Source organism: Camponotus vicinus, unplaced genomic scaffold (genome assembly GCF_025532165.1).
Source record: "Camponotus vicinus isolate PSW18456_S1 unplaced genomic scaffold, iyCamVici1.0 SCAF_3, whole genome shotgun sequence".
In the NCBI taxonomy this organism is placed as follows: domain Eukaryota; kingdom Metazoa; phylum Arthropoda; class Insecta; order Hymenoptera; family Formicidae; genus Camponotus; species Camponotus vicinus.
In genome coordinates, this window is record NW_028141967.1 from 15486489 (window position 1) to 15513624 (window position 27136).

Here is a 27136-nt window from a genome sequence, read left to right on the forward strand (position 1 = left end):
TCTTAATAAGCCATCAATTTCGTAAGGTTAGAAGAAAAGTTATGATGAAACATTTAGATCTTGCATTGAGTGCGTGTTTTTGCAAACACGATACAAGGTATCTACTCTTTGGAAAAACATAAAATACCAGAAATTCTCAGGGATTATTTTTATTGGAAAAAAGACAGGAAATTTTCATGGAATTTTATTGGGATTCGGAGATTTCTTTTTAAATGTCTCTTTGATGAACTTTGCTCTTATATTGTAAATGATCAGCAAATTAAGAAAAAAATGTGCTTTTAAAATATATTATAAATATATATCTATTTTTGTTCATATAACGAATGTTTTAATAAAATATTGAGTGTGCAATATATTCTCTAATTTTAAATAAAGAAATGAAAATTTCAAACAAGCGAAAAATGTTTACCTTAAAAAATTATTCAATTTTTTTAGTACATTTACAAACTTAGCGCTTGAAACTTGAGAAATTGTGTATTTTTCCTTCCTATAAATGAAATACTCATAAATGAAATAACGTTAGAAAACGCAATAAAAAATCTATTTAAAAAAATTGCATTATATAAAAAGTCTTTAAAATATTCTTTTATTTGGAATTTTGAACAAAAATGCTTTAAGAATCAAGGAATTCTTTTTACAAGATTTAAGTAGACACCCTGGTATATTTTTCTTAAATGAGGTAAATTTTATGTTATTATTTCACTCGCGACAATCTGCGCCAATCGTAAATAAAAAGTGAAAAAAAAACGACCCTCTTATGATTCTTGAAACTCAAATGCCAGAATGTTTGTTTTATTCGTGATATTCTTCAATTTTTTCTATTTTCAGATCCGTCTACACAATAAAGAGTAGATTTACATGAATCGCGTGGAATATTTTACAACGGTTAGATTAAATTGGAATTTTATCAATGTAGGAGATTATAATCTTAATAATTCTTTTATGGACTTGATGATAAAAATCTCTCCGTTTCTTTAGAATTACTCATTAGATTTGTAGATAAACAAAAGTCAATACTATTTCCAAACATAAATCCCGAACAATTTTTTTTCTTTTCAACCGAAAGTTTCATTATTTTGCGTGATTTGTTGCGGCATTTAGGCTATCTAGCATGCGACAACGTAATGCAGTGTTCGATCTCTTCCGGTTCCGCATAATTTTATCGTGCACGCTGCATGCCTGTCGACAACTAGTGTCATAAATTTTGTATTCCGTCGATATTTAGCGCAGATAAACCGCATGATTCAGCCAGAAATTTAAAATTCGCGAATCCGGCAGTGATGTTACATTGCGCGATACGCGTTACAAACAAGTTGACACATCTCTAGTCACACGTATAAATTTCCCTTTTGGGTTTCATAAAGATAACTTTGTAAAATTGAAAGATACTATAAATTTATAAAATTATAATTATTAAATTAATTATTAATATAATTATTAAATTATTATTATTATTATTATTATTATTATTATTATTATTATTATTATTATTAATTGAATATAATTATTAATTAAAATTATAATAATAATTAAATAATAATAATAATAATTAAATGATAACAATTAAAATTATGAAATTCATAATTTGTAAAATTAAAAGATTGCATTAACGCCGATCGAGCCTACAAAACGAAGCGGCTTGCGTCGAAAATGTCGTAATTAAAAGCACACTTTTTTACATCATCCAATTGCGAATTATCCCACACAAATTATTTTTCTTATTGACTCGAGAATCATGACGTTGTAAGCATAAGTGTATATCCGTGCAGTTTCGAGGGAACTCGACGCAAATCGCGTTGCGTGCCGCGGTGAATTTCGGCGAGCTCCAAAAACTATTTGCCTCGTAAGCAGAAAGAAGCACGCGAAGCCCCGCAAAACTCTGCGTATAAATATCAGCGGGGTAGGAGAGAAAAGAAATGAGAAAGCCGATGCGGCATCGGGGCACGAGAATGCTCGATTATCGCCCCGAAATATTTCCGAAACAATCCATGCCAGTAGCTTCGTTATTCGCGAGCCGAGATTAGTCTTGGATTGCGCTCGCGAGTTTTAAATAGCATCGAGCAACGGCATTTCCGAGCTCCGAAAGAGAGAGAAGCCTGCATTCGCGGATCGTGTACATCGTTGAATCATCGATAAAAGTTTAGAAGCAAAAAAGAGAGAGAGCCTCGCATTTCAAACTGAATTATATCGTTGCAAATAAAATTACGCAACGGGACAGCCCTTCCTGAAAGAGTCGTGATGCAATATTAATCGCACCGTACGATTCACACACACGTATCCGGAAAAAATTTTACGGTAAAAATATTGCGTAAAAAATATTATTACGTAAAATTCCCTTTTGCAAGATTTATTGTAAAAGGGAATTTTATCTATTCATTGCTAAAGCTGAAATATTTATTATATTACTATATACAAATTATAAATTATGCACTTTTTTATTATTCGTTGACGTATGCGTCAGAATATTTGAATAATTATATTTTTACAAAACAATATTACTGAATAAAAATATCGTGATTTTTTTGTGTAGCTAAGTTTCACGATTACAAGAACTATATTGTAATTTTTACTGTAACATTTTCTCCGTGTATACGTTTCGAAATAATTAAGTTCGTTAACTATGCACCGTTTTTTGCACGCGGTAATTTATGAGGGCTTAATTTATGTTGTACTTTGTTTAGAAAAAAAAAATAAAAACTGAGGAGGAAAAAATCACGCGGATCGGCAGGCGCATAATTACAATCAGGAAAACCGTACGTTAACGGACGTGACGATAATAGATGTAGTCTGTTGAGTCTTCACTTGGAGTCAAGTCGAGTGCACGACGGCGGGCATGCATATTTTACCGAGACGGATGCGTTTCTCGCGTACAATGTAATACTTAACTCGGCTCGCTGGTGCATCTGCTACCCCTCGTACCATTAATCCCCGTCGGATCTCGCAGCTTCCATTAAGCGAATCCACATACAAATGAACCGTCTTCGAGATAGACGTTGGCTCTCGGAAAATTGATACGGCCGTTTATCGGAAGCCAATTTGACCGCGAAATTAAAGTTTAATATTCGCGTGGGAGGCCTCTTTAGATCCGCGATTTACATCATAGATTGTAAATAATTTAGAGAAGTAAAACTCTACATGTTTACTGATATTCAAATCACCATAATCTCTGCGCGACGATTATTAGCGCAGTCTATTCATAAATTGTCCCCTTGTTAACATCCAACCGGACACCTCGCGCATGAATTTACACGTAAATTAAGTACACGGAACTTTCGTGGAAACTTTCAAATTTTTTTTCTTTTTTTGTTTTGGTGAAAAATGCAGTTACCGAGCAGTTTCTTGGAAACGATGCGTTATCCCTTCTTGCATCCCGATGTTGATTTGATCGATCGACTCCAGTTTCCAGAAACAATGAAAACAAATCATAAACCCGGGCTCCGAAGACATCCGCGACCCGGATCGTCGAAGATTTAATATCGCGCGATAATGAAACGAGTTAGAACATCGACATTTTCGAATATCCGTCCTCTCGTGCGCCGGTTTCTTATTTCTGACTGTGCCTTTTCAACTCGAGATACACTGGGAAAACGGGAACAATGGCAATACCTATTTCGTCCCGAACCTGACCTCTCTTTCTCTCTCTCTCTCACTCTCCCTTTCTCATTTCAACGTTTCTTCGAGAATAATGACTTTCCAGTGGCAGGAAAATAAATTGGCTGTCGCGAGGTTTACAGTTGCACCGATCGATTTCTCGCAGATAGATTTTAGATAAGTCCATTTATTTGCCAGAGCCGCCGAGCGAAGACTTTTCGCGAGACCTTTGCGTAAGAAAAAATTTTGAATGCACGAGAGGAGTATTAAAAAAATCATCGAAAAAGAAGAAAAGAATTGCATGGAAATTTTAAATTTTTTTATAGATTTAAAACGCAAAGAAATAAATAAAATAATATATAAATATAAAATAAATATCAAAAATAAATATGAATATAAATATAAAATAAATATAAAATAAGTACAAATATAAAATAAATATAAAAAATATATAGAAATTAGTAAGAGAAATATTAAATACAATTGTTATAGAATGTTGTTTATCAATAATATATTTATTATGGCAATTTCTTATTAATTTCGTTAAAACGTATGTAAATAGTTGTTTTGCTTGGCTTGTTCGTTGCTCTAATTTCGAACGCGATACTGAAATCCAGAAGGATTCGTAGGTGATCCCCGACTAATTTTGCGAACGTAAACTCTTCCAACCACGTGCGGAGCCAATTGGGACGTATTCACCTCGGCCATACGTGGGTGAAAACTTTCAATAAACGTGCGAGTGAACGCGGTTATACAATCAGTACGTTACGCATTATGTTTATTCGGTATTTTCAGAATTTCATACGTACCTTATTTACGCAGATTTTTATTTACCGGAAGCATTTATACGCATATTATACGCTTTGTCGGTTCACAATTTTCGTTATTGTTTGCAGACGGATCGGCAAATATTGATTATTACACTCGTACATATTCGCGAATAATGTCAAAAGGAAATTCAGAGCTCGTGTCGTCGAATGAAATTAATTAGCGCGAGCTAGGCCAGCAGCGAGATTATTCGCGATATAAAACTAGAACGTATGCGGAGGTAATTCTTCTTCGGAGAGTCGCACTCTTTCATCCTTTCATCCGACGCTGATGTAAGGGCTGACGTAATCTAATATTTTCTATCACACGTCACGCGAAAAGGAAATATTTCCCAAATATCGTTAACAATTAGTGAAACGCCATCGAGCATGTAATGCACCGTAATGTTAGGCATCTCGGCGTGTAAAGCGAAACTATTCATTCTGCGCGTGATAATTTGCGCTCACCTTTCGCCAGATCGCGCGATACTCATCACGCGAGCGGTGCCTTTTATAATCGCGTCAATCGCGCCGCTCAATTACCACCAAGCTCGCGGCACAGGCCACTGGTAATTACTAGCCGCGAACCGCCCTTGTACCAATTAACCACGCAACAACACCACACATGTGTACAACGCACACGTTGTGCGGGGGCAGCTTCTATTCTTTACAATCGGCGGACGAGAGTCATCGAGAGGGTTGAAGGATCGCTTCCCTCGTTCCCTGTATCTCGTTGACGTATGCGAATTTAAACGTATGCGAATTGTATGTTGATTTGTACACGTGGAGAGGTCGGGATGAAATGCTGCCGGGAAACATGCGGTAGAGTTCAACAAGATAGATCGCCGGCCGTGGGGCCGGAAGGACGGTCGAGGACGGGTAGAGCGAACAGGGCCTAGAAGTCGGATTGCGATGTGGCCAGGGCACTCTCGGCCGTCTCCTCCCGTCGTCATAAGGGCCTCGTTACCTCGCCGCACTCGCAATATGTCGGGTGGCCGCGACGGTCCACGCGGTTGCTGATCGAGTGGTCGCTGCAACAGAAAAAGCGAGCGAAATGTTAGCGCGAAAGAGAAGGGAAATTTATAAAAGACTGAGGAGAATATAAGGCTCAAGGTATCCAGGGCGCATTCTTATAGATTATAATAATTACGCAGATTTTTATTTACTATTATGCTAATTTATAGCACAATAGTGTGTACGAGATGTTAAAAATTTACTTATAAAATTGTGAAGAATAAGAAGCCCAATAGTTGGCGAGCGACGAAGGAAAGAGAGAAGAAGGGAGAGGGAATAAAGAGACGCCCTAAGCATCGATCAGAGTGTTTTGTAGATATTTCCCCTCGGAGGAAAGGAGATATTGGAGAAAATTTTCCATTAAATCATGAAAAAAAGCGCGCAGTACTATTTCTCCCGACAAAGAGCGGCGAGTTTAATAAGCTCTATTAAAACAGATTAATGTCCGCGGGTTACCAGTTGATAAAATTGCGAAATCTACTTAAATTATATTGGATTTACGGCATGCGCCGAGTGCAAATAATTTATTTCGACGTTAACTCTTTAGGAAAGGAAAACTCCCATCCCGTTTGATATGGCTTTCTTATTAAAGCACTTCGTTAAACCACTCCGGACGAGACTGCATTCTTAGAAATGCGATTCGTTGCGACAAGTAATTGTAATTTCTTCTCTCTCGGCTCTCATTTTCTGTTTACCATAATGATTTATGCAGCAAAATGTTTCCACGATATTATTAAAAGTAAAGGAGAAGTAAAACAGCTGTTTTTCTATTTTGCAATCACTTTTTTTTCTCATGTGTCAAGAAATGTAAATGAATGTATTAATTTGAAACGAGGGTAGAGAGAGGTCTCTTTGCTTTGTTCCCAGCATGTTTTTTTTTTACAGCTCTCTCTCTCTTTAATAATCCAATTTTGAGAATCGACGACGAGAACGCGTGCGTGTATAAAAAAAAATGATTGAAAACGATGAGACACAGGGCATGAAATCACCGATTGCGACGACGACGAGCTCGCAACGATTTGTAACGAGCGAATAATCGAGTCGTTGCGAGCAAATATTCCGCCCTCGACGTTTACACAGGGATGAAACGATCTCGCAGTGCGAGAAATTCCTTCGTCAGAAGCGTTAGAAGGGAACCGCGTTTCACCAGCCTCGAAAATATAAAAGTTTGATGGACAGATAATTGGAACGAAATGAGGTTGGGCCGAGGTCGAGCACGAGCGGATTTTTAAACCTTTTGTTGAAATTTACCACTGCCATTCATTTCAGACAACCCCGTGTATTATTGCGATTATGCGATTGAATGACAGCTCGTATGAATCCAATATTTATGAATCATACGTGACGTCAATCGGAATCGAGTAACAATATTTCGCGTCGCATTTTATTAGAAGCTTATTGATTATATATTTCTATTTTTTTTTAATCTTTGTCTAATCTCGAAAAAAATATTTCGATCCTTTACGGCAGGAATTTTTGCAAAATAGCTCATAGTGCATAAGGTTTGTACACGAAAAGCATTATTAATATAAAATTTCTGAATGGAAATATTTTTTAAGTATTCCTCGCGAGCGTTTCGTTCCTTTTTCAATGTCTGAAAATATGCTTAAAACACAATGAATCCTGTTAGGATCTTTCTATATATCACTTGTATAGATATGTAATAAAATGGTTAAAATGCTGCGACGAAAGATGAGAGAATAAAAGCGACGTTCCGACATATTTTGCTCTTATTCCTTTACGATTCTATTGAATTTCTGCGGCAATGTGGCTCGCAACCAAGAGGAGAACTGGTACATTTTGATTCCCTTTGACGTTTTCTCTTTCGTATTCCTACCGCCTCGCCTGTCTATCTTCAGAAACCACATCAACCCAAATTCCGCGGATTGCCTCTCCTGATTACGCGCCGCAAAGAATGGAGGATAGTCAAATCCTGGCTACAAAAGGTTCCATTGTTGGGTCGAGGGTTCGCTCGTGCGCTAACAATCGAGCTGAGGCTTAAGAATATTGCATATTCATGCGGGCTTTCGCTTGTAATGGAGCGGCTCCGGTCATCGCATAAAAATATGTACGGGACATCTTGGAATTAAATGGACAGCTTACCCTGAAACGTCTCTCAATTAATTGAAAGTCGACTTTGCCGCAGAGAAATTATCCAAGCATTAATAATCCTTATGTTTAAGTGTCCACAGCCTCATTCGAGCGGAATAGTAACTTGTAACTTTGTTGTCAAGGTATTTAACATCGAAGATAAAAATATTTTGAATAAAGTGATTTGATTGAATTATACAGGGTGTCCCAGACTTAACGAATCAGCCATTAATGGTAGATTCCTGAGATCATTTGGAAACGAAAATCTTAATACCAAAATGTTGAGGAAGATGTAGTTTCGGTGCTATAAAAGATTAAAGATTACCAATCGGCGCGTTACATTCTCTTATGCTCAGGGAGATTCCTGAAATCATTTGGAAACGAAAATTCTAATACCAAAATGTTGAGGAAGACTTCATAAAAATGTTCAAACTACTGACTACTGTCGCATGGAAAACACAATCGCGCTCACTGCAGAATCCTATTTTTTATTTTATATTCATCCCTCTATTGATATCGATATTATCGCGCTGTACTCGGACCCCTTGCGCTATGTCCCTGAGCATAAGAGAACGTAACGCGCCGATTGGTAATCTTTAATCTTTTATAGCGCCGAAACTACATCTTTCTCAACATTTTGGTATTAAGATTTTCGTTTCCAAATGATCTCGGAAATCTACCATTAACGGCTGATTCGTCAAGTCTGGGACATCCTGTATATCTAGCTAAAAAGAAGACGGCTTGACATTAATAAGCAAATATACGTTGTTATAATTGGGTTATCTCGATCTCGGATACCTTGTGAAAAACAATGGAACGTTGTAAAATAATTCTGGCGAGAGATAAAACCATCTATGGCAATACAGAGTTGACATAAAGGACTTGAAGAGAAATGACGAAGATAAGCATATCGAGAAAGAGAGAAAGAGAGAGAGGCGGGGGGGGGGTGTTGGCGGAAGAGGGAAGTGACGAAAGGGAGTGGGTAGCGAATCGCCGTGGGTGATGAGAGGAAAAAAAGAATTCTGAATGCGATATCACCATGACCTACATCGGCCCGCTGAAAAAGAGCGATGAATACCGAGTATGCTATTGTCAGGCGCAGTAGTCCTAGACCGATGGTATCGGACGGCGTCGCTCACGCAGTGGTTACTACTCAATAGTGGTAACGACAACGCTTAGGTCAGGTCGCGTGCCGATCGCGATCCGCCCCGAGTGTGTACCGAGCATGGAAGAATTTTTTTTTTTTTTTCTATTTGCTATTCCGTCATTCGCTCTTTCTTCTTGCCCAAATTGTTTACGTCACCCTTAAAGCGATATCCGCGTAACGACATTTTGCTTATATAACGCCGTGGCTGTCAAATAAAAATTTATCGTGTACGTGTAATGAAAATTGAAATAATTTATCATGTACGTAAGACTTGAAAAAGATGATAAATTAAATTGAAAACTGAGAGAGTGAAGTAACGAGATAGAAGGTAACGAGATGTAAAAGTTTATCTGATTTATATAATGGAATGTATCTACTTTGGAAGGGAGCTTTACATTAGAATGTGAAGAGTAAAAAAAACCGAATAGGAGTGATATCCAGGTGCGATAAAGGTGGCAAATCGTCCTATGACGTGACTGTCAGGAAATCGATAGCGGGTGAAGTACTTGTTACATTTACGAGCGTGCAGTACAACGGGACTTCGATAAGATCGTCATAAAGTTCATCGCGAGCTTTAGCTCCTTATTAATTCAAACTTCCACTGTTAACCAATAAAGTTACAACTCCCCGAGCGACCAGGAGCGATTTTCCCTGTCGTGCTTAAAGGCGCGACGCGTTTAAAACTCGATGCAACGTACAATTCGAGCGATGCGATGCAATGAAAATTTGCCGCGGATTAATCTTCCTTCTCCTCCCCAACTTTGTTTCTTCAATTTATATTTCGCAAGAAACATAATTTGTCCTCAAGCGAGAACAATATCGATCAAATAAATTGACGAAGGGGATTGCTCGAGTATTATTACTCTGCATAAAAGATGTGTACGCATACACAATTACCCTAGATTTTAAATGTATTTAACTCTCTCTCTTGAAAGTGTATTTAAAACTTCTTTTAAATCGACGTTAATACATTTGCAGCGAGTCTCGGATCTCAAGTTCTCGTAAAAAAATTCGCTCGGAATTAATGCATTTTGAATACTTAATTTGCGAGGGACCTTTAATAGTAGCCGCCACGTAATTAAAAACTATCGGTACCTCGAAACTTTTCTTCAACTTTCCGTCACGTTGCTCGCGGTGTTTGAGATAGAACGAGCTTCAAGTACCTGCGGGAGGGGAAAAGCGTTTTATTTTTTCTTCATTTTCGCGATAAAAATTCCCTCGATTTCCGAAGAAAGAGTGACCGGTCAGGCTGCATTTTAGACGTCGCTAAGCTTGATTCCCTCTCCTTCTCTCTCTTCCTTTCATCAGCATATACGGCACGACCAGGGCCATTACCGACGAGCATGACCTTTTCAGAATGCCAGCAAATATTACAAGCAGTCGCGTGACAGCGGGTGAGGCGACGGGCGGATACGCGCCCTTATTTGCGCGCGCGCGCGCGCAGCCCCCGCGAGACGCAAAGTTATGATTACGAGCGCCCGCGGGCGTCGAGGGACATAAATTTTAGGGCCTAGGAATGCTCGATCGAGGTACGAAATTGGAGCCGCCGACTGCACGGCGTTTAATAAGGACCCGAACGATCGGAGGGGAGAGACCTCGCCGGGCGGTCTGGAACTGACAAGGTCGAGGACGACATTTTCTCGAGATTCGTGTAGAGTGACAGCGCTCTATACGCGTTCGCTTTCAGGCTAAGCTTTAAGCAATTTGACGGGACATGATGGGATGGAAGGCGAGATAATTGTGCTGCGGAATGGCCCAGCGGTACTCCAATTATTTGGTAATGAGCCGTACGTTTGGCAGGGAATCTTCTTATCTGCCTCAATTTTTGCAGCCATAAAACGAGTGCTTGTAATAAAAGGTAACTGGATTTTTTAATAAGCATCTTTATACAAATTTTACAAGTCTTTTTACAAGCTTGTCCGTTTTTTCTTATAATCTAGTGTAGATAAGATTTATATCAACTGGAATATTTATCAACTTTCTTTTATCCAATTTACTTCAATTGGACTCTGACGGAATTGAGATGAATATTTTATATTTTCTATGTACCTTTTATAGTATTAATTTCTTTTTTCTATGGAGTGAAAACTTCCCATCGTTGTCTGTCTGAAAGTAATAAAGAAATAAGAAAATTAAAATTTTTATAATGAACAAGAAGAATCAAAGATAAAAATATGCATAATGGCGAAAAAAATATAATTTTTTTAAGTTTTATTTATTTTATTTATATTCTTGATATTTTCGAATTATTAAAAAGATTGTTGGAAACTTCTGTTTTCTCCTTCTTGAAAATTCATAAACCTAAAAAAATGAAACAAGCCAGTAGAGAATTAAAAAACTGAAATGAAACTATTGTACAACTCAAAGGTACAATTTTTTAAAATTAATATTTGAAAAAGTTTAATCCAAGAGGAGATATAATAGATATTAAATGGAAATTCGAGTAGACACTTTTTGCAGTTTCAAATACCGCAATGTTATTGCCACTAATCCCCCGACCTGCAAACTCAAAGTATTGAACTACCGCTTTAAGCTATAAATATGGATTTTTAGATTAACTAACCGCCCTTCCGGAGATTTTGTCAAAAATTCGGTAGCTTAAGATAAGCTGAATATATAGTTGTCACAATTACTTATAAGCGTACATTGCATATTTATAATTTTCATTCGACATAGTTTAATTGACCAATTAAATTGTAATATTGATAATAAGGTTAAATTATACTTAATATGACATGACTTGCGCATCAAGTTTTTTTATGTGCGTAAGAGAGACTGGTTACATAGTTTAAATAATTTTTGATAATTATTCGTAATAGTGTATTAAACAGGAACGTATCAAACGACCTTCATAATTATGGCAACACGCATGTGATAATCAAGCGAGTTGGGTATAAAGCTTTCAGTTTTGACGTAAATTCGTTAGCTCACGCTAACCGGAGCACGAACGCAAGTATCGAGAAGTACGTAAAATTTATACAGACAGGAAATGTTTTAAAACACATCTTTTTCTGTTATTCTTGCACATCTAGTCGCTAGTCGAAAAATGACATATATAAAGAAAAGAAAGTTCATGAAAAAGCATAGAATAATAATTGTTTAAAGCATAGAAGAATAATAATTATTTATATATCATTATTGATCATTATCATTTATTAAATAATCATGTTAAATAATTTTTACAAATATTTCCAGATATTTTGTAAAAGTTACTCTCTCTAATTTTTATTTTCAAAATTTTGTCGTGAATATTTTATAATTTTCAATATCTTTTCATCCCTTAAATTTCGATGATTTTTCCCAACTCATTTACACTTATCCATAATAAGATTCGACGTGTGACTAAATTCGGTTTAATCGCACAAATCGGTGAGAGAGGGAAGGAGATTTATTAGGCATAATCAGAGCTAAAAATAATCCTAACGACGGTCGCGCCTTAGTCATGTCTCGTTTCGATCCATCTTTGCACATGACACCATCATTTATTGGCGTCAAGCCCCGTTACTCCAAGATGGAGCGGGACTCGTCATGTTTGCGATATAGCCAGCCTGTTTTATTCCACCTGCGTGGGACGCCTCTGACAGCGATCTTTAAGATACCCTCCTTATTTTTTTTTACACGGGCAGCTGCACTCGTAAATATTCAACGGGACGCGAGAAAGTACAAGCTACCTACGCAGGCTTTGCCGTAATGCTTAGATATTTCTTAGCACATGCAAAATTACGTTAATGCTATATCATAAAAGGCCCTCCCCGAACAGTCTTCCTTCACGTTGAGCATAAAATTACGAGGAAAAAGGCACCGCCAGGAATTCAGTGCACCTAACTCTTGAACTCGCACACATTCAGAAAGAGAAATGTATCGTTATGTAACGGCTATTTATAGCACTGTTATGTGCATTTCGCGAATTTATTCGCGAAACTTTAAATTTTCGTCAACGAAATAATCTATTAAGTGTTTCCCACAAATATAAAGAGTAATAATTATGCGTTTATCTGATAAGAAAAAAGATACTTGGCTTCAAAATAATTTAATTTAAATTATTCTTTGCTTGAAATTTTTTCCATTTTATTCTGTTTATGCGTGTTACATCTCGAAATAAAAAATGAAATTTATCGCAAGATTCCAATTTCATGATACCCGGAGGATTCTCGGGGCATCCTTGAGACTCATCTTATAGTCTACGCGCGAGAGTCCAATCATTAGAATATTAAATTACACTTAATTAGAGGCGACAAGCCGCCTCGCGTCCTTCGTCAAAACAATAAGAACGCAATTCGAGGGACAATAGCGTGATGAATCTCATGGTCGAATAGCGAGACAATGGATGCATTTCTATCTTTCAATTGTCATATCGACTATGATATCGGGCGTAGAAGAGCCATATTCGTTCCTGTGAATACTGAAGTACAAGCTTTTGACACACTGAGTGCGAAAGAGCGATAACAAATGTACGAAGGACCGAATTCTTCGCGCGCAGTCGCCAAAATCACGTACAATGTTGTCGCAGGAAATTCCAAGAAAGAATTCAAAGAAAGTTTTGAGAATTTCTTAAAAAAAAAATAATAATTTCTCGAATATAAACTTGGACGGAATTTTGATGTTTGCCCGCGTAGCCAGGAATATAGATGGTGACTTTGAAGGTGATTATTTTAGCAAGCTTTTAGCATGTGAATATAACCCATGAAAAATTGACATAATGCAGAATTTACATTTTGTATGATTCCGGGAAAGAAGAATGTTACATAAATTTAAAAAAAATTTAGTTTACTGCCACAAAATATATAATAAATATATAATAAACAAAATAAGACGACTAAAAATCTGCAATTATTTAGTATATAATTTTTTTTCTCGATATTAATTCATAAAGAAAAGAAATGTTATCTAGCAGATATATCGATTATTCTCAAGATTATTATAATTATAATATTTTAAGTATATATATAAATTCTGAATTATATTTGTAGACTCTTGACCATTAAAAGCGCAAGACTAAAGCTTTTTTAGTTCCACACAAATTTTGCTGAAGCATAAATAGAATCAGTTCCAAGTTCGTTCAGGAAAAAAGTTCCAGAGCTAAATGTAACGTGCCGGAAAGATTCCGTGCGGTCAATGCCAGCCATATTATACATGTTGGAAAATGACCAGCATATAAGTGGAAGCATACGACGCGATCGATGCCGCCGTGCTTACGTCCTGAAAAAGTTGGAGGTGAAAGCCTTCCTCTTTTTTTCTCTTTTCTTTCGTTCTCTCCAATATATATATTTGTAAGTGTGCGTGTATGTGTCAATATCTTTCTGAGAAAAGAACTGGAACAGTCCTGACGACATTGGGTATTTCTTTGATAGATTGTCCACGGAGATTTCGCAAAATTGATAGCAGATCCTTTGAGGTGTCTTCCAGGAAGAGATTCAATTTGGATTTGTATGGCGATATACAGTCGTATTTTATTTCATATCGTGTGTTTCCTTGTTTATCTTTAAAATCATCTTGTCATACAGGATTCTCCATTTTATTCCAAGCATATATACGTCGCGGTTTTCGAGCTCTCTCTTCCCCTAGAATTTACTCTTGTTTTAGTGTACATGTGCATTCTATTTCCGTTTATTCAAGCTGAAAATACAGATTTCGAGGTACTATTATAACAGTGCTATGTTTTATTAGACACCACGATTTTTATGGAAAATTTTCGGGTGACTTTAAAGGAGATTATCGATCGCTCGTTATTAATTGTCTTTCGCGAACGCGACTTCAAAAAGTGGTCGTTTGCGAAAAGATCCATTGCGAATTAATCGAATGCCACGGGCATCAGCTGCCAGATTATCAGTTTTTAAGGCATTAAAAAATCGCGAGCAACGTCGCGCTAGTCGGTGAGGTATTTTGCATAAATCGTCGTCTCCCAACGGCCTTTTGGAATAAATTTATAAAGCAACATGAAATTATGCAAATATGAAAATTCTCGCTCTCGCTACAAGAATATATTAAATGTCTACCTTTTCGTACAAATCGTATTTGTCAAAAAAGACGGCAGACGCGATCGCAATCAGCGTGATTTAACAGAATATTAATAAAATATTAATAAAATTAAACACGAAGAACAAAGAGATCGGTGATACACGCGTATAATTAAATTCTACAAATAAGGCGAATGGGTCCACGTGAATTTACGTGAAATTACGCTCGTGTAATTATCGTTTTAAAAATTCTACAGACTCGGTGTCCCTTGCCACGCGAAAAAGCGCGCGTCATTCTTCCGGTCGTAAACAGCGCGGGGGGGGGGGGGGGGAAGGAAACGCAACGTCGACATTTTAACGTCGCGTGTAAACTTTAAGGATTGCGAGTTAATTAACTTTAGCGAGTCGTCACGAGGTTTTCGCAACGAGAGCCATCGAGCTAATCACATTTCCAATTACCGACGACGGAAAAATTGCGCACCCCCCCATTCTCTCCGAGGACTCATAACCGAATCACCCGTTCTGTTGGCCGTTACGAAATTCAGGTTAACCGCGCTTATATAGAACAACACATCGTCGAAGCATTCATGTGCAGAAATCCCGCGAATCCCTGACCTATATCCCTTAAAACATCGTATCGCCATTACGTGCGCCTCTCGTTCGCATACGAATATATATACATATATATTATATATATATATATATATAAACACATATATACACACACACAGATATATATATATATATATATACAAATAAATATACATACAAACACACGCACACTTGTCTGTGTATATAAGATCACATATGTATAGTAGCTGTCAAAAGTTACATCACGTAGAAACAGAGAAATCGTTATTTTAATGAATTAAGAAATATATATTAATATTATCGGATTATATATTATTATGCTATAAAATATCGCCAAAATTAATAACAAATAATAACAGAAATATTGAATTTTTAATTCCACAAAATTGCCTCCCTCTGCTTTCAACAACCGCACATACTCTTGGTATTCATGATAATTTTTTTAAAGCTACTAATACTTGATTCCAACACACTTGCAAATTTTTTACAGTTGTTTTTGATTAATAAATCTCATTTTTCAGATACTTCTATCAAATTCATCTTTCAATAATTCTATTGGATTGAGGTCCGGTGATTGACAGGACGAGGGAGGCTATTTTGAGGAGCTAGAAATTTGATATTTCTGTCATTATTTATTATTATATATTATTTTTTAATTTTTACGATATTGAAGCATAAGATAACAGTAAGGAAATAATAATAAGTTAGTAATATTTGTACATGTTTTTGTTGACTAGAGTAACGACTCGCGTTTCTACAAGCGAATAAGCAACACTTTTGATCGGTACTGTATGCAATGTCATGTTGCATGGCGTCCTTTTCCGAGATAGAGAATGGCCGTGGAACGGGCGTGTACTCTTATTCGTAAAGGGGACTCGTTTCCTTTACGGATAAGCTACTTCCGCGACGGAAACCCGTTTCTCCCGACCGACGTTGGAATCCGATAAAATTTCGGTCCGAGAAACTCACCCGTTTCACTGGCGTGTGAAGAAGAGATCGCGAAGAAACTCAAGCTTACGTATGAGTTATTCCGGGCTTAGAGATGTGCCATTAAGAAATTTTATCAGGGAAGCACCTTTTGAAGAGGGAAAGATTCCGTGTGTCTCTCGTAAATACAATTTTGGAATTTTCCGATTTTCCTAGAAACTATCTCGCGATGTAATAGCGAATTTAAGCTTGCGGTATATTTTGTAGTGCTGAGCTCTAGAATAAATGAGATTCTCCCTCTCTTTCGCATTTTTTTCCTCTCTCATAGATATCTCGTGAAATAATAATAAATACTACTGAAACATCTTTTTCTTCTGGAATTTTTTTTACACAACATGAGGCCCTAAGCTTTAATTTTAATTTTAATTTATATGTAAATTCAATGAAGTTTCGAGTACATTGCAATCAACACGAAGAATGTTTTGTTTGTGATATTTATCGGTATTATATTTTAATATTCTTTAATTTTGATTATTTATTTTTTGTTAGGAAAATGTAATTTATTAATCGATTATTCTTATTTAAAAGATGAATTGGATTAGAAGCGATTTGAAAATTACACCGCCTCTTCCCGGGTTTCCTCAGAGCTCGGGACGAAATTTTCCGGGAGGATTTCGCGTGACAGTCTTTCACGGAAAATTGCGCATTCCTACGTTCGAATATGACAGCGAAGCCGCGTAACACAAGGTAGGGTCTATATCGTGATTACGTAATGGAATAGAAGTTTCCCGAGTAAGTTCTAAGTCGCTTAGTTTCAGACTCAGTTTAGTTTATCGCGAATGTGGAAGTGGTTACAAGACGCGAGCTTGTAGAAGAACATTGTGCGGGGAAACTTGGAATCCGATTATAGAGTTTTGCAAAGCTCTCGATTTCCGTATCGGCTTCATTCACGAGGGGACAGCCTCACGCAAGTTAATTACTTATTACATGACCCCGAATGCCGATGTATGACAGATGTAGGAGCCCGTGCATTAATGAGAGCACTGCACAAAAAATTAATGAAAGTAATGCACAAAAGTGGCCAATCGGTGGCAAATCTCATCATCTTGCTATCTCTTCGCGCGATCAAAAGGGATGATGTAAAGTGATTTCACACATCCAATTTGCAGGATAATTGCATATGCATCAATTATTCTGAACAATCGTGTGCATTAATAAGCAAGCTGTATTTGCGATCGGAAAAAAAACTCGTGCGCACAGCTTTATTATTTACTCATTGATCGTTTTTAATTGTTTGTATTAAATGTTTTAGAGAAGTTTAATCCGTCGCAATAAATGTTTCATTAGCTGAAGCCCTTTAATCGTTCATGTTACGTAAATAATAAACAGTCTGATGAAACTTATTTTGTGAAAAAGCTCCCCTTGTTAATTACAAAATAAAATGTGAGGGTCTCGCTGTATTGACGATACGCAAAAGAGAAAATATAAAAAATATAAATAAAGTTAATGAGAACAAGATTTATCCTAACGACGACTTGGTTTTTAAATTAGGTCCAATTTTATCATGCAATTTCGATATATTTTTCTACGAAAGGATGTAATGCTTTCTGTATAAATTATGAAGGAGGAAACTTACATAGATACGATTGGAAGGAAATAAATGGAGGCAATTACTACATCTTTGCAAGAGTGGCTTATGAGCGATTTCTTGCAAATGCATGGCAAGAAGTTGGCGATCAAACGAAGCTGATTCCGAGTTGGAATACGTCCAGGAACTTTTAGCTAATAGCAACTGGCAGAGAGGGGCCTTCGAGAGAAGTTTATTTTATCGACGAGATTAATAATCTTCATCTTCTCGCGGCAGTCAAACTCCATTAAAATCTCCACTCCTCGTCATTATTACGTAACGCGAAACAATTGTCCTTATTGCTTCGATATGGAATCATTGTCGGCTATTTTATAAGTTATTTTATCGCGAGAATCTCACATAGTTCCGCCTGCGATTAGCAATCAAACATTGTTTTATCGGAAAGAGGAAGTTTCTCTTGCTGAAATTTTGTAGAAGTAATTTAAAATCGGAGATTTTTTTGCACCCCACTTTGTACCGCCCCATCTGTTACGTGTATAAAAGTTTTCCAGCAGTAAACTTTATCGATTTCGCCATAACTTTTTTCACCTTATCAAACGCTCGTTCGATTCTCATCGCGATACATCACCGCGCGAAGAAACGATTCGCGTGTTTCGCTCCCGGTCATATACTGTCAATGCCACTTGCGGTGGATTTTAAACTGTGCACTCTCGGATTTCGACGAGGGGAGTAATTAAACACATCGAAGGGAAACTCGCGATGGGGAGAATTAATTATAATTTAAAGTCGACCGTTCCCGACGAGGGTTTATGGATATCTATATATTTAATATTAACGGGGGAATTTAATATTATATACTTATATAAAGGCATCAGGTAAAATTAATTATCGTATCGCGCGCGCGCGCGCGAGCGATGGACGTGTAATTAAATTACGAAAACAGAATATTATTAGTTTGCGCGATATAACGCGCTATCTCCCTTAATTCGATAAATTACATGGAATATTTAATCAACGTCGAAGAAAATCATTGGTCGAGGTTACCGACGGAAATATCCGCGAGCAAATCCCGTCGATCGCAATATTTGCGACTATAGAGACCACGCACGGCAACTATTATTATAGTTGCTTAGCCTCCACGTCAATCGCGAGATGTATAGTTTATCGCGTTGGGGACGAATGGCAAGTTCAAGCTCTTGCATTAACCAACAGCCGGCGAACAATCGAAGATGCGTACACTTGCGATCCTATGTCGATGGGGTTGGAAAGCATTTCCGGAAGAGGCGACCTCCGCGCGAGTGAATCACTCTTTTGATCGAAGCGTACATGGGGTATAAATATCCACCCGCGTGTCGCGTACATATCGAACGAAACGTTCCTCCCCTTGTGCACCGAGATGGCGAACAACGCTCTCGGATATGAAGGGAAATCGCTTTTCGCGAATTTTTCCGAACAAATGATATTACATGTATTTTACAAATTTTCTTTTTTATCGCTGGCGAAACTGAACAGCTGTTGTAAAAAGCTGGGTATAAAGAGCAATTGTGTTAAGTTGATTTATTTTTTGGGCGCTTGACGCATCGCATCGCGCTTGACATATCGATGTCGGGGGTCCGCGATGCGGATCGCGATATCACGATATCACGAGATTAATTTGCGGTGGCCCGTGGACCCGTTGGACGTTAATAAACGAGCCTTTAGATTAGTGCCAAACATCCCGCCAAATCAGCGTCAGTGTCGCGTGTTCCAACCAGTTGGTTGCACTCGGAAGATGATATGAGAACTCGAGTTTCAGTTAACCGAACGTCGCTTTAAAGCCCCAATTTGCCGCGTATGTCAGCTTAAACTGTCGGAATACTTGCCTCGCATATAATTTCGATGTTAGATAAGAGAAAGAGAGAGGCCAGCGTATACATCACGAAATTCGATTCAAACCCGTGCATGCAATTGGACAAAGCGTTATATATAAGTTTCAAGAGGCAGAATTATTTATAGCGCGTACATATATTAAATTATGAAATAGCGAGATATGGGAAAACGATAATAAAATTGATCAAATAAATTCGAGTGTCACACGAGCTTCCTAAATAGGGTAATGCACGTTTGTATTGTGAATAAAGCGACGCGAAAGTAATTGAATAAAGAAATCTCTGGGAGAAATATCGATGCTATTCACGCAGCACAAACGTTCCCTCTGTTACATAATACTTTCCATAAAGTCGGACGCGCTGAATTACGATTACGTAACTTTGACGTAATGTCGTTTACAGATTCCCGATCGCGCAATTATCTACGTTATCGAGTAAAATGCTCGAGTGAAAAGCAACGTGATATTCCTGTCGGCGAGTAACGCCGGAAACGCGATTAAAAATTGATGGCGAGAGATACAGTGCCAACAGCGGCAAAATCATTGATGATCCTTTGGAAATTAGTTTCCAACTTAGCCCGGAGCAGTCGGAGAATCTCGTTCCAAATTCTTCGTGCTCCTTAAGCGCACGTTTACTTTAGATTACGGACATTTAAATAATTTAGGACGAAGTTAATACTTAAAATGTTGGTAAGTTCAACTTGTCTCTTCTTTTCACATTTAAGATTATGAATATTATACTTTGCTCTTCGTATTTATGTTCAGGAATGAGGCTAAATATAAAGAAAAAATTTGAGATATTAAGAAGTGGCATCTCGGAATTATTTTATAAAATCTAAAAGTTTTATATGATGTGTATGACACGTGATATTATTGGAATGCACATAAACTACTTTAATTAAATGTTTAATTTTGTTTGACATTTATTTTGAAGTCTATTGAGTTTAAAAAGATGTGTAAAATATTTGACTTTTAAATATAATTTTTTGACTTACTCATGACTCATCTTTCTCTTACCATTTTATTAAAATTCTATCCACATTATAACGCTCATTTTTTTCTGTCTCATATTTTCGTAAATATCCAAATTATTTAAAAAAAAATCACACGTTCATGATTTTGTATTTTCTTCAAAAGAAGATAAAGTAAATTTTTAAAAATTCATAACAAGTTTTTCTCTCATATTTCGAATTTTTCTTCTCCTTCTTAGAGTGACGTGATTTAATATCATAAACTCTGTTGGCAGCTACTTCGCAAGATCGAAAAATGTAACGGAAATAAGACCGGAATAACGTCGTTTATATAAAAAAAGAGAGAGATTTTAATTTATATTAAATAAAAGAGTCAATTTTCCTTGTTATCAAATCAATGCGAAACCGCAATATCGCGGTTGGCGCCGCGCAATCGAGGAGCCAGAAATAATTAATGCATCAAATTAAGCAAAATTTCTTACAAGCTTCACAAGAAATATAATTACCGTCCTGAAATTTTAGTTTAATTAACCCTAGATATTTATCATTCGCAAAGTTCACTTTATTAGTCAGCAACTGGGAAGGGAGTTGCCTCGCGCTCTCTCTCTCCCTCTTTATCCCACAAAAACGGGAGCCCTCGAATTAAAGCGCTGGCACGCCACGCTGCCACATTTTTTGCGCACTCAAGGGAGTTTTGCCGAGAAGCACAACAAGTCGCTCGTGTCCAACAGTTTGAATGCCGCGCAAATTCCCCAGCAACAACTTGTAGCTGTCAAGCAAGTATATTTCTGATGCTTTGCTGCGAACACGAAGGAAAAACGAACATGGCGACGGTATATATCGAGTTGTACAATTCAACCCAAGTAACTATTCTTTTTTTTCCTTTCTAAAAAAATTATGGAAGAAACGTCGGGGCCCTCGAAGTTGCTCAAGGAAAGAAAAATTCGTTGAGAGAGAGATTAAGGGAGTAAAAATATTCACGACCGGAGAGTCTATACAAATTCCATTCCGCTGAGGTAATATCTCCCTCCGTTGCGTAAAATAAAATTTTTATTTCATGCGCATGAAAGTGAGTCTTCCTTCGGCGAGGCGTTTATTTTACGTTTTCATTTACAAAAATCGCATTTATAGAGAAATATTTGAATCGACGGAACAAAACAAATCGCTAACTGCATCAAATAATATGCCGCGGGATATGTATGCGCCAAGAATAAATGCGACAATATGGCGAAACAGCGAGTATCGGACCATTGTCGGGAATGGAACCGAGTGTATTTTCGACGCCCACGCCAGCTGTCCCTCGGGGCGAGGATCGCCGGCGAAAGAAATACCGCAAGAAACTTACGAGCTCTCTTTTTATTATACCACCAGCGAGAGACGTCCTTGCCGAGCTCGTCTGCACTTCTCTCGACCGACCACCTTGCAGTCGCTCACAGATTTTTCCCGCCCCGTTTCGCAAAACCCTCGTTTAGCGCTTTTCCCACCGTTGTCTCTCTCGGAAGAGGGTCTATATAATTTTCCTAAGTGACCTGTATCTTTCTTTATGTGTATTTCTTTTTGTGTATATATCCGTGAAACAATTGTAGAAATTAAGCGTGTATTAAATTCATTCTCGAATTCTCTTGAAATATGAGAACTATAAAAAATATGAAAGAAATTTAATTATAAACGCTGTAGAGTTGCTGACAACATAAAAGAGAAATAGAAAGAGAGAAAAAGGTACGATTTCATTTTTTATGAATTTATAAATTTACGTCATTTGTAGTGCATTTATAATTTCGAGCGAGAAATGCCTCTTTTTTATTCATATGGAAATTTTCAGATGTATAATTTCGAAGTTCTAACAGAAATTTAGCTCGTATACCGAAGCCTGGGCTTAGTACTCTTCTGGAATGATCTCGCTAGGATCACTTCATTCGATTTCCGCAGAGACCGACCCTCCACTTTCGCTCAAGTGCATACTCTTGCATTAATTTCTTACTCGGAAAATCCAATTTACTACACTTATGTGCCGCAAAAATTAGAACATAACATGTAAGCAACCGTACTTTTGTAATTACATATTGAATAAACCTGGAAAAATGTTTTCAAAATCTTTCAAACAAGTATAAATATAATATATTATAATATATATCGCATATTTAATCTTTTTTAATCGAAAGCTGTAAAATTAAATTGACACTTTTTCTTGCAAGATAATAAATTCTGAAAAATAGATTAATATTGTAAAAATTGAATTTTTTAATTGATTTAATTTGATAATTTAACTTTTTTTAATTCCACATGATTTATAATATTAACATTACTACATCAATTATTTACTATTTGCATCTTTTATTTGATCTTTTACATGGCATGTTAAAAATAATATTAAAAATAAACATGTATTAAATATTTCGTCTGTCTGTTCATGTTATAATTTATCCATCATATGTGACGGAATAATTATTTCAGATTCCGGAATGTACGATAGAAATTAAAAGGTGAATTTTGGCAAACGTCCATAAAGACGACAAATTATCAGATAAAAATAGTTTGGTGAGACAGCGTTGACTAAATGAACAAAACCCTGACTTATATCCAAGTGAATGCATGAATCTCATATTCAAAATACTTTTCGACGTATCGTGACTACCTTTCACTGGGAACTGGCAGCAGGATGACAAGGGACACGATCGATGAACGCTGTTTCGCCATCTGTTCCCCGAACTGCTTAGGAACTTGATTCAACGCTCTACACTTCGTGCATAACTTATTCGAGAGGACGTGATAAACGTATTAGGATCGTTTTTTATCGTTCGGCCAACAGGCAAAGGTTTACCAACTCACATGTAAGCTCGATGCTACCCATCCGCCGTTCCTGAATAAATACTGAACATGTCAATCATCGTAGAAGTTTAGACCGATCGATTTAAGATTATATTGTTTTACTGTAACTTGACAGGAATTGTCAACAACAAAAGGAATATTATTGAATCTACAAGTCTGAACGTTAGATCGCACGAATTTTGCATCTCCTCGAATTTATAACAGTGAAGCTCCGTTTCCGGATTTTCAAGCATCTTTTATACAAATGTCACTTATAATTATCCGTGCAGTTTACTATCGACATTTACACGTTGTACAATATAAGACAAAGCTTTCTCCTCTCGATGTAATGAAAGAAACTACAATAGAATTAAATCAATCTGATTAAAATCAAAGCTCTTTTGTATAGCTTCGCCTCAGAGAAATATTGTCACTCTGCGATTAATGTCGAAAGCACCGGTGAATAACTGCTGTTTAAAATGGAGACAGCGATTTATCAACTAAAATATACTGTCAATAATTATTATATTGCATTTATATTACGAATTTACTATTTTGATTTTGTTTTTATTTCTAGCATATGTATCTTTAATCAATTTTGACCTCAGACAAAAGCGCTTCAAATCACATCTAAATAATTAAAGCGAGGCAGAATCTTCGCGTGGAAAATCAGTCTCATTCAACGAAGGCACATGAGAGTGCGCTTCAAAGAGAGACGCGCCATGACCTGCATTCCACTCTTCATATTGTTTCTAGCATTGCGACTTTTCCTCATCGAATGACAGCAAACTTTCAGCGCGATACGAAGTAAACAACAACAACGGTGGCACGATTTTGGATAATTCGAAAAGGGAGGAAATCGGAGCGGAAATTTCAGTCAATAATTTTTCAAAACTCTTAAGATATGAATTTTCAGAATCTATTAAGAGATATTATTCAAGAAATATACCATATACATTTTCCGATTCTGTTTATGAACTTTTGTTTTCCACGAAACGAAGGATCTTTGAGATAAAATCTTCACTCTAATTACCAAAGTTTTTTTGCATGAAATAATTATGGCAGCAGAAATATTTTCGCAAAAATATTTTCAGCTCCGCTCTTCAATTTACAGTATTAATGTCACTTGAACTTTCAGTCTTCTCGTTAAAAAATCAGCTCGGTGATTTCCGATTTGACGATTTGCGATCTCACTAATTAATATAAATTTCATAGAAATTTTTTCGCTGTAATTAAAAGCACAAAATCCCTTCCGTAAAACTTGATATTTTTCGCGATCGCTTGCGTACCATGGAAATTTGCTTTTACTTTGAAAAGAACACGGGGCAATTCCATGCGGCCAGAACGTAAGTCAAAAGCAATTAAACTACAATCGTGCCTAATGGTGAGCTAGATAACGGCTTCCACACCGATCGTACCGAGCAGCGGCGCCTGCCACTACGTGGTAAATGTGTGCGATATAAGATCGTGTAGGTGTGTAAGAGACGAACTTGTGTGTGTGTGTATTGTGTGTATGCGCGACCTCGAAGACGCGTCATGAACTGATTTAGTTTGATCGAAACTGTAATGCCGCGAGATGGGAATAAGCGCGAGCGCGAGATTGAATAAATAGTCAATAACGGGGATCCTGAATGGATCCGTTGAGAGGACAGAGACTGCTGTAGTAATTGAGCATGCAATTCCTTAGAAGATTCTGCCCGATGAAAAGGACTTGCGTGTAACTTAGTTGATGAACCAAATATTTGTACAGATAACACAATATCGAAAGAAAATAGAGAGTCCCTTATTACGTTGTTGATCTTAACAAAACAGACAAGCAAGTCAAGAAAGCTGAACGTTCAAGGATATAAATTTTATACTCCAGCAGCTGTGAATAATTTATATATCACTTGAGATATTTGTTTTTCCTTCGTGTAATAAAAAAACTTATATTTTCTTTATATCAATAAATTGTACAAGAGAAATATATGTATCTCGAAAATAAAATTTAAAATGCCACATGTACTAATATTTAATATATTAGATAAAAAAATATAATATTCAAAGCATCATATATACTACAATATTTAGTATATAAAAAATTTTGCTTCATATATCTAATGGTTCTATCTATACTCCTGGAAAATAACGCATAATTTTTTTTCACTTTTTCTTTAAAAGCTTATATTTAAATTTTAACGAAAAATTTTAAAGAAAAAGTGAAAAAAAATTATGCGTTAATTTTGTCCAGGAGTATATATATTTCTTATTTATTTATTTCTATTTTCTTCGACACTTGAAAGAATAAAATCGTTTTTGTTTTATGTGAAAAATAGCGACTCGAACATTGTTATCAAATTTATTAAAATCGTAATCGATGAATGATTTAAAAGAATCCTCACGAAAGTTGTCCGTTTCCTGTCATCCCAACATTCGTACATCCTACATAGTATCAACATCCCTTTCTGTTATCCTTCCCGATCGGGTTAACCCCGTTACACGTTAAGCTCCATAGAGTTAATCTTCTTCGATGTATCGTCGTTACCGCAAACGCCTCCGTGTTAGAGGTGGAGGCAGTTATACACCCTTTGCAACACGGAGCAATTAAGCACCGCTACTGCAATTGCATTTTGCGTGCACTTCGGTGAAGTCGGTAGCCCTTAAGCCCCGTCTGATCGTAATGCAAGCTGTAAAATTGTGCGTACCCATATGCGGCTGTACATGAATTACGCTCGTGTGTTTATAATTGAACGCGTTAATTGATTGCCCGAAGACTTAAGCGGCGAATAATAGACAATTATTATGATAAAGCGTTTTCGGAGACCATAGAATTCTAAACAACGAAAGTTTTATGCGCGTGTGAAAGGAACAATCGGGCAAAGTGGAATTTGAAGAAACGCTCTATAAAATCTTGAAGAGTGCAAAAATTAAAGATTAAATTTTCTCGTTATTTAAATTATTAAAGTCGAATAAAAAATCTTTCGCATTCTGTATATTAAACCCAACAAGAGAAAAATTCTGTACATTTCTCTTGGCTCGTATCAAAAATTTTTCGACGTCATTATCGATTATGCATTACATGCCGGCGATCGTGATAATGCATACAGTACAAATAAGAATGCGTGCACGAGGATTGTAAACAATCGCACACACTGCGCTTCGAATCGCTAAATATTTAATGGAGTAAAACCCAGGACAAAGTGTGTATGTGTGCCTCTCGTGAAATGCGGAATAAATGCAATTGCGTGCGCGAGACAACGAACGATCCACCCCCTTTTATCCTTCTTCTCCCCTTCTTTCTTTCGATCACTGGCCAATTTTTTTTTCCTTGCAGTTTTGCTCCGTCACCGAGAGATGCCCGGGACAAAACAGAGCCGTGCCTTCGATGCGATTGAACCGCGAACGGAGGGGGAGGAGGAAGGGGGAGGGGAGAACATTGCTCAAATGTCAAATTAACCGACCTGAGCGAGCGAAAGCCCGAGTTTGCACATAATTGGAAATTCCGACATTTGTTCTCATACCAATGCGCGTGCACATTACGGGACAATCGCAATAAGAATAAAATTGCAACTTTGTAAATTAATTGGCGCTTTTCGCGATATACATCAGTTCAATTATAAATGGCACGGAATGTAAAACAATGCGTTTTAATATGATACATCACACTTTATTAAAAATGTGTCACGTTTCGCGTTAAACGAGCGTGAAAGACTATTACATCGTATTCAGAGTTTATGGAGTGAAATATTGGATGTGTGAAAATAATTTTTTTCCTTTTGTATTAGAAAAGTTCTCATTT

The 27136-nt window shown here is 36.8% G+C and overlaps 1 protein-coding gene and 1 long non-coding RNA gene across 5 annotated transcripts in view; one reads left to right on the forward strand and one right to left on the reverse strand.

Annotated features, from left to right (window-relative positions):
• Nucleotides 1–1605: 1605 nt before the first annotated feature.
• The window catches only part of Teh1 (tipE homolog 1 phospholipid transfer protein), a 35184-nt gene continuing 9653 nt past the window's right edge, over nt 1606–27136 (reverse strand). Inside the window, exon 4 of the mRNA XM_083093749.1 lies at nt 1606–5428. Coding sequence (XP_082949875.1) covers nt 5347–5428 — 82 coding nt within the window. The 3' untranslated portion in view covers nt 1606–5346. The remainder of the gene's footprint in view (nt 5429–27136) is intronic.
• Nucleotides 13021–17942, forward strand: LOC145968812 (uncharacterized). 4 transcript variants are annotated; one of them, XR_014437867.1, is made up of 7 exons: nt 13021–13292; nt 13620–13919; nt 14001–14076; nt 14154–14285; nt 15935–16305; nt 16713–16871; nt 16943–17942. It is a non-coding gene; the product is annotated as an uncharacterized LOC145968812 (long non-coding RNA). The 4 variants fall into 4 exon arrangements; XR_014437866.1 differs by having other exon boundaries at nt 14001–14285; nt 16937–17942; XR_014437865.1 differs by having other exon boundaries at nt 14001–14285.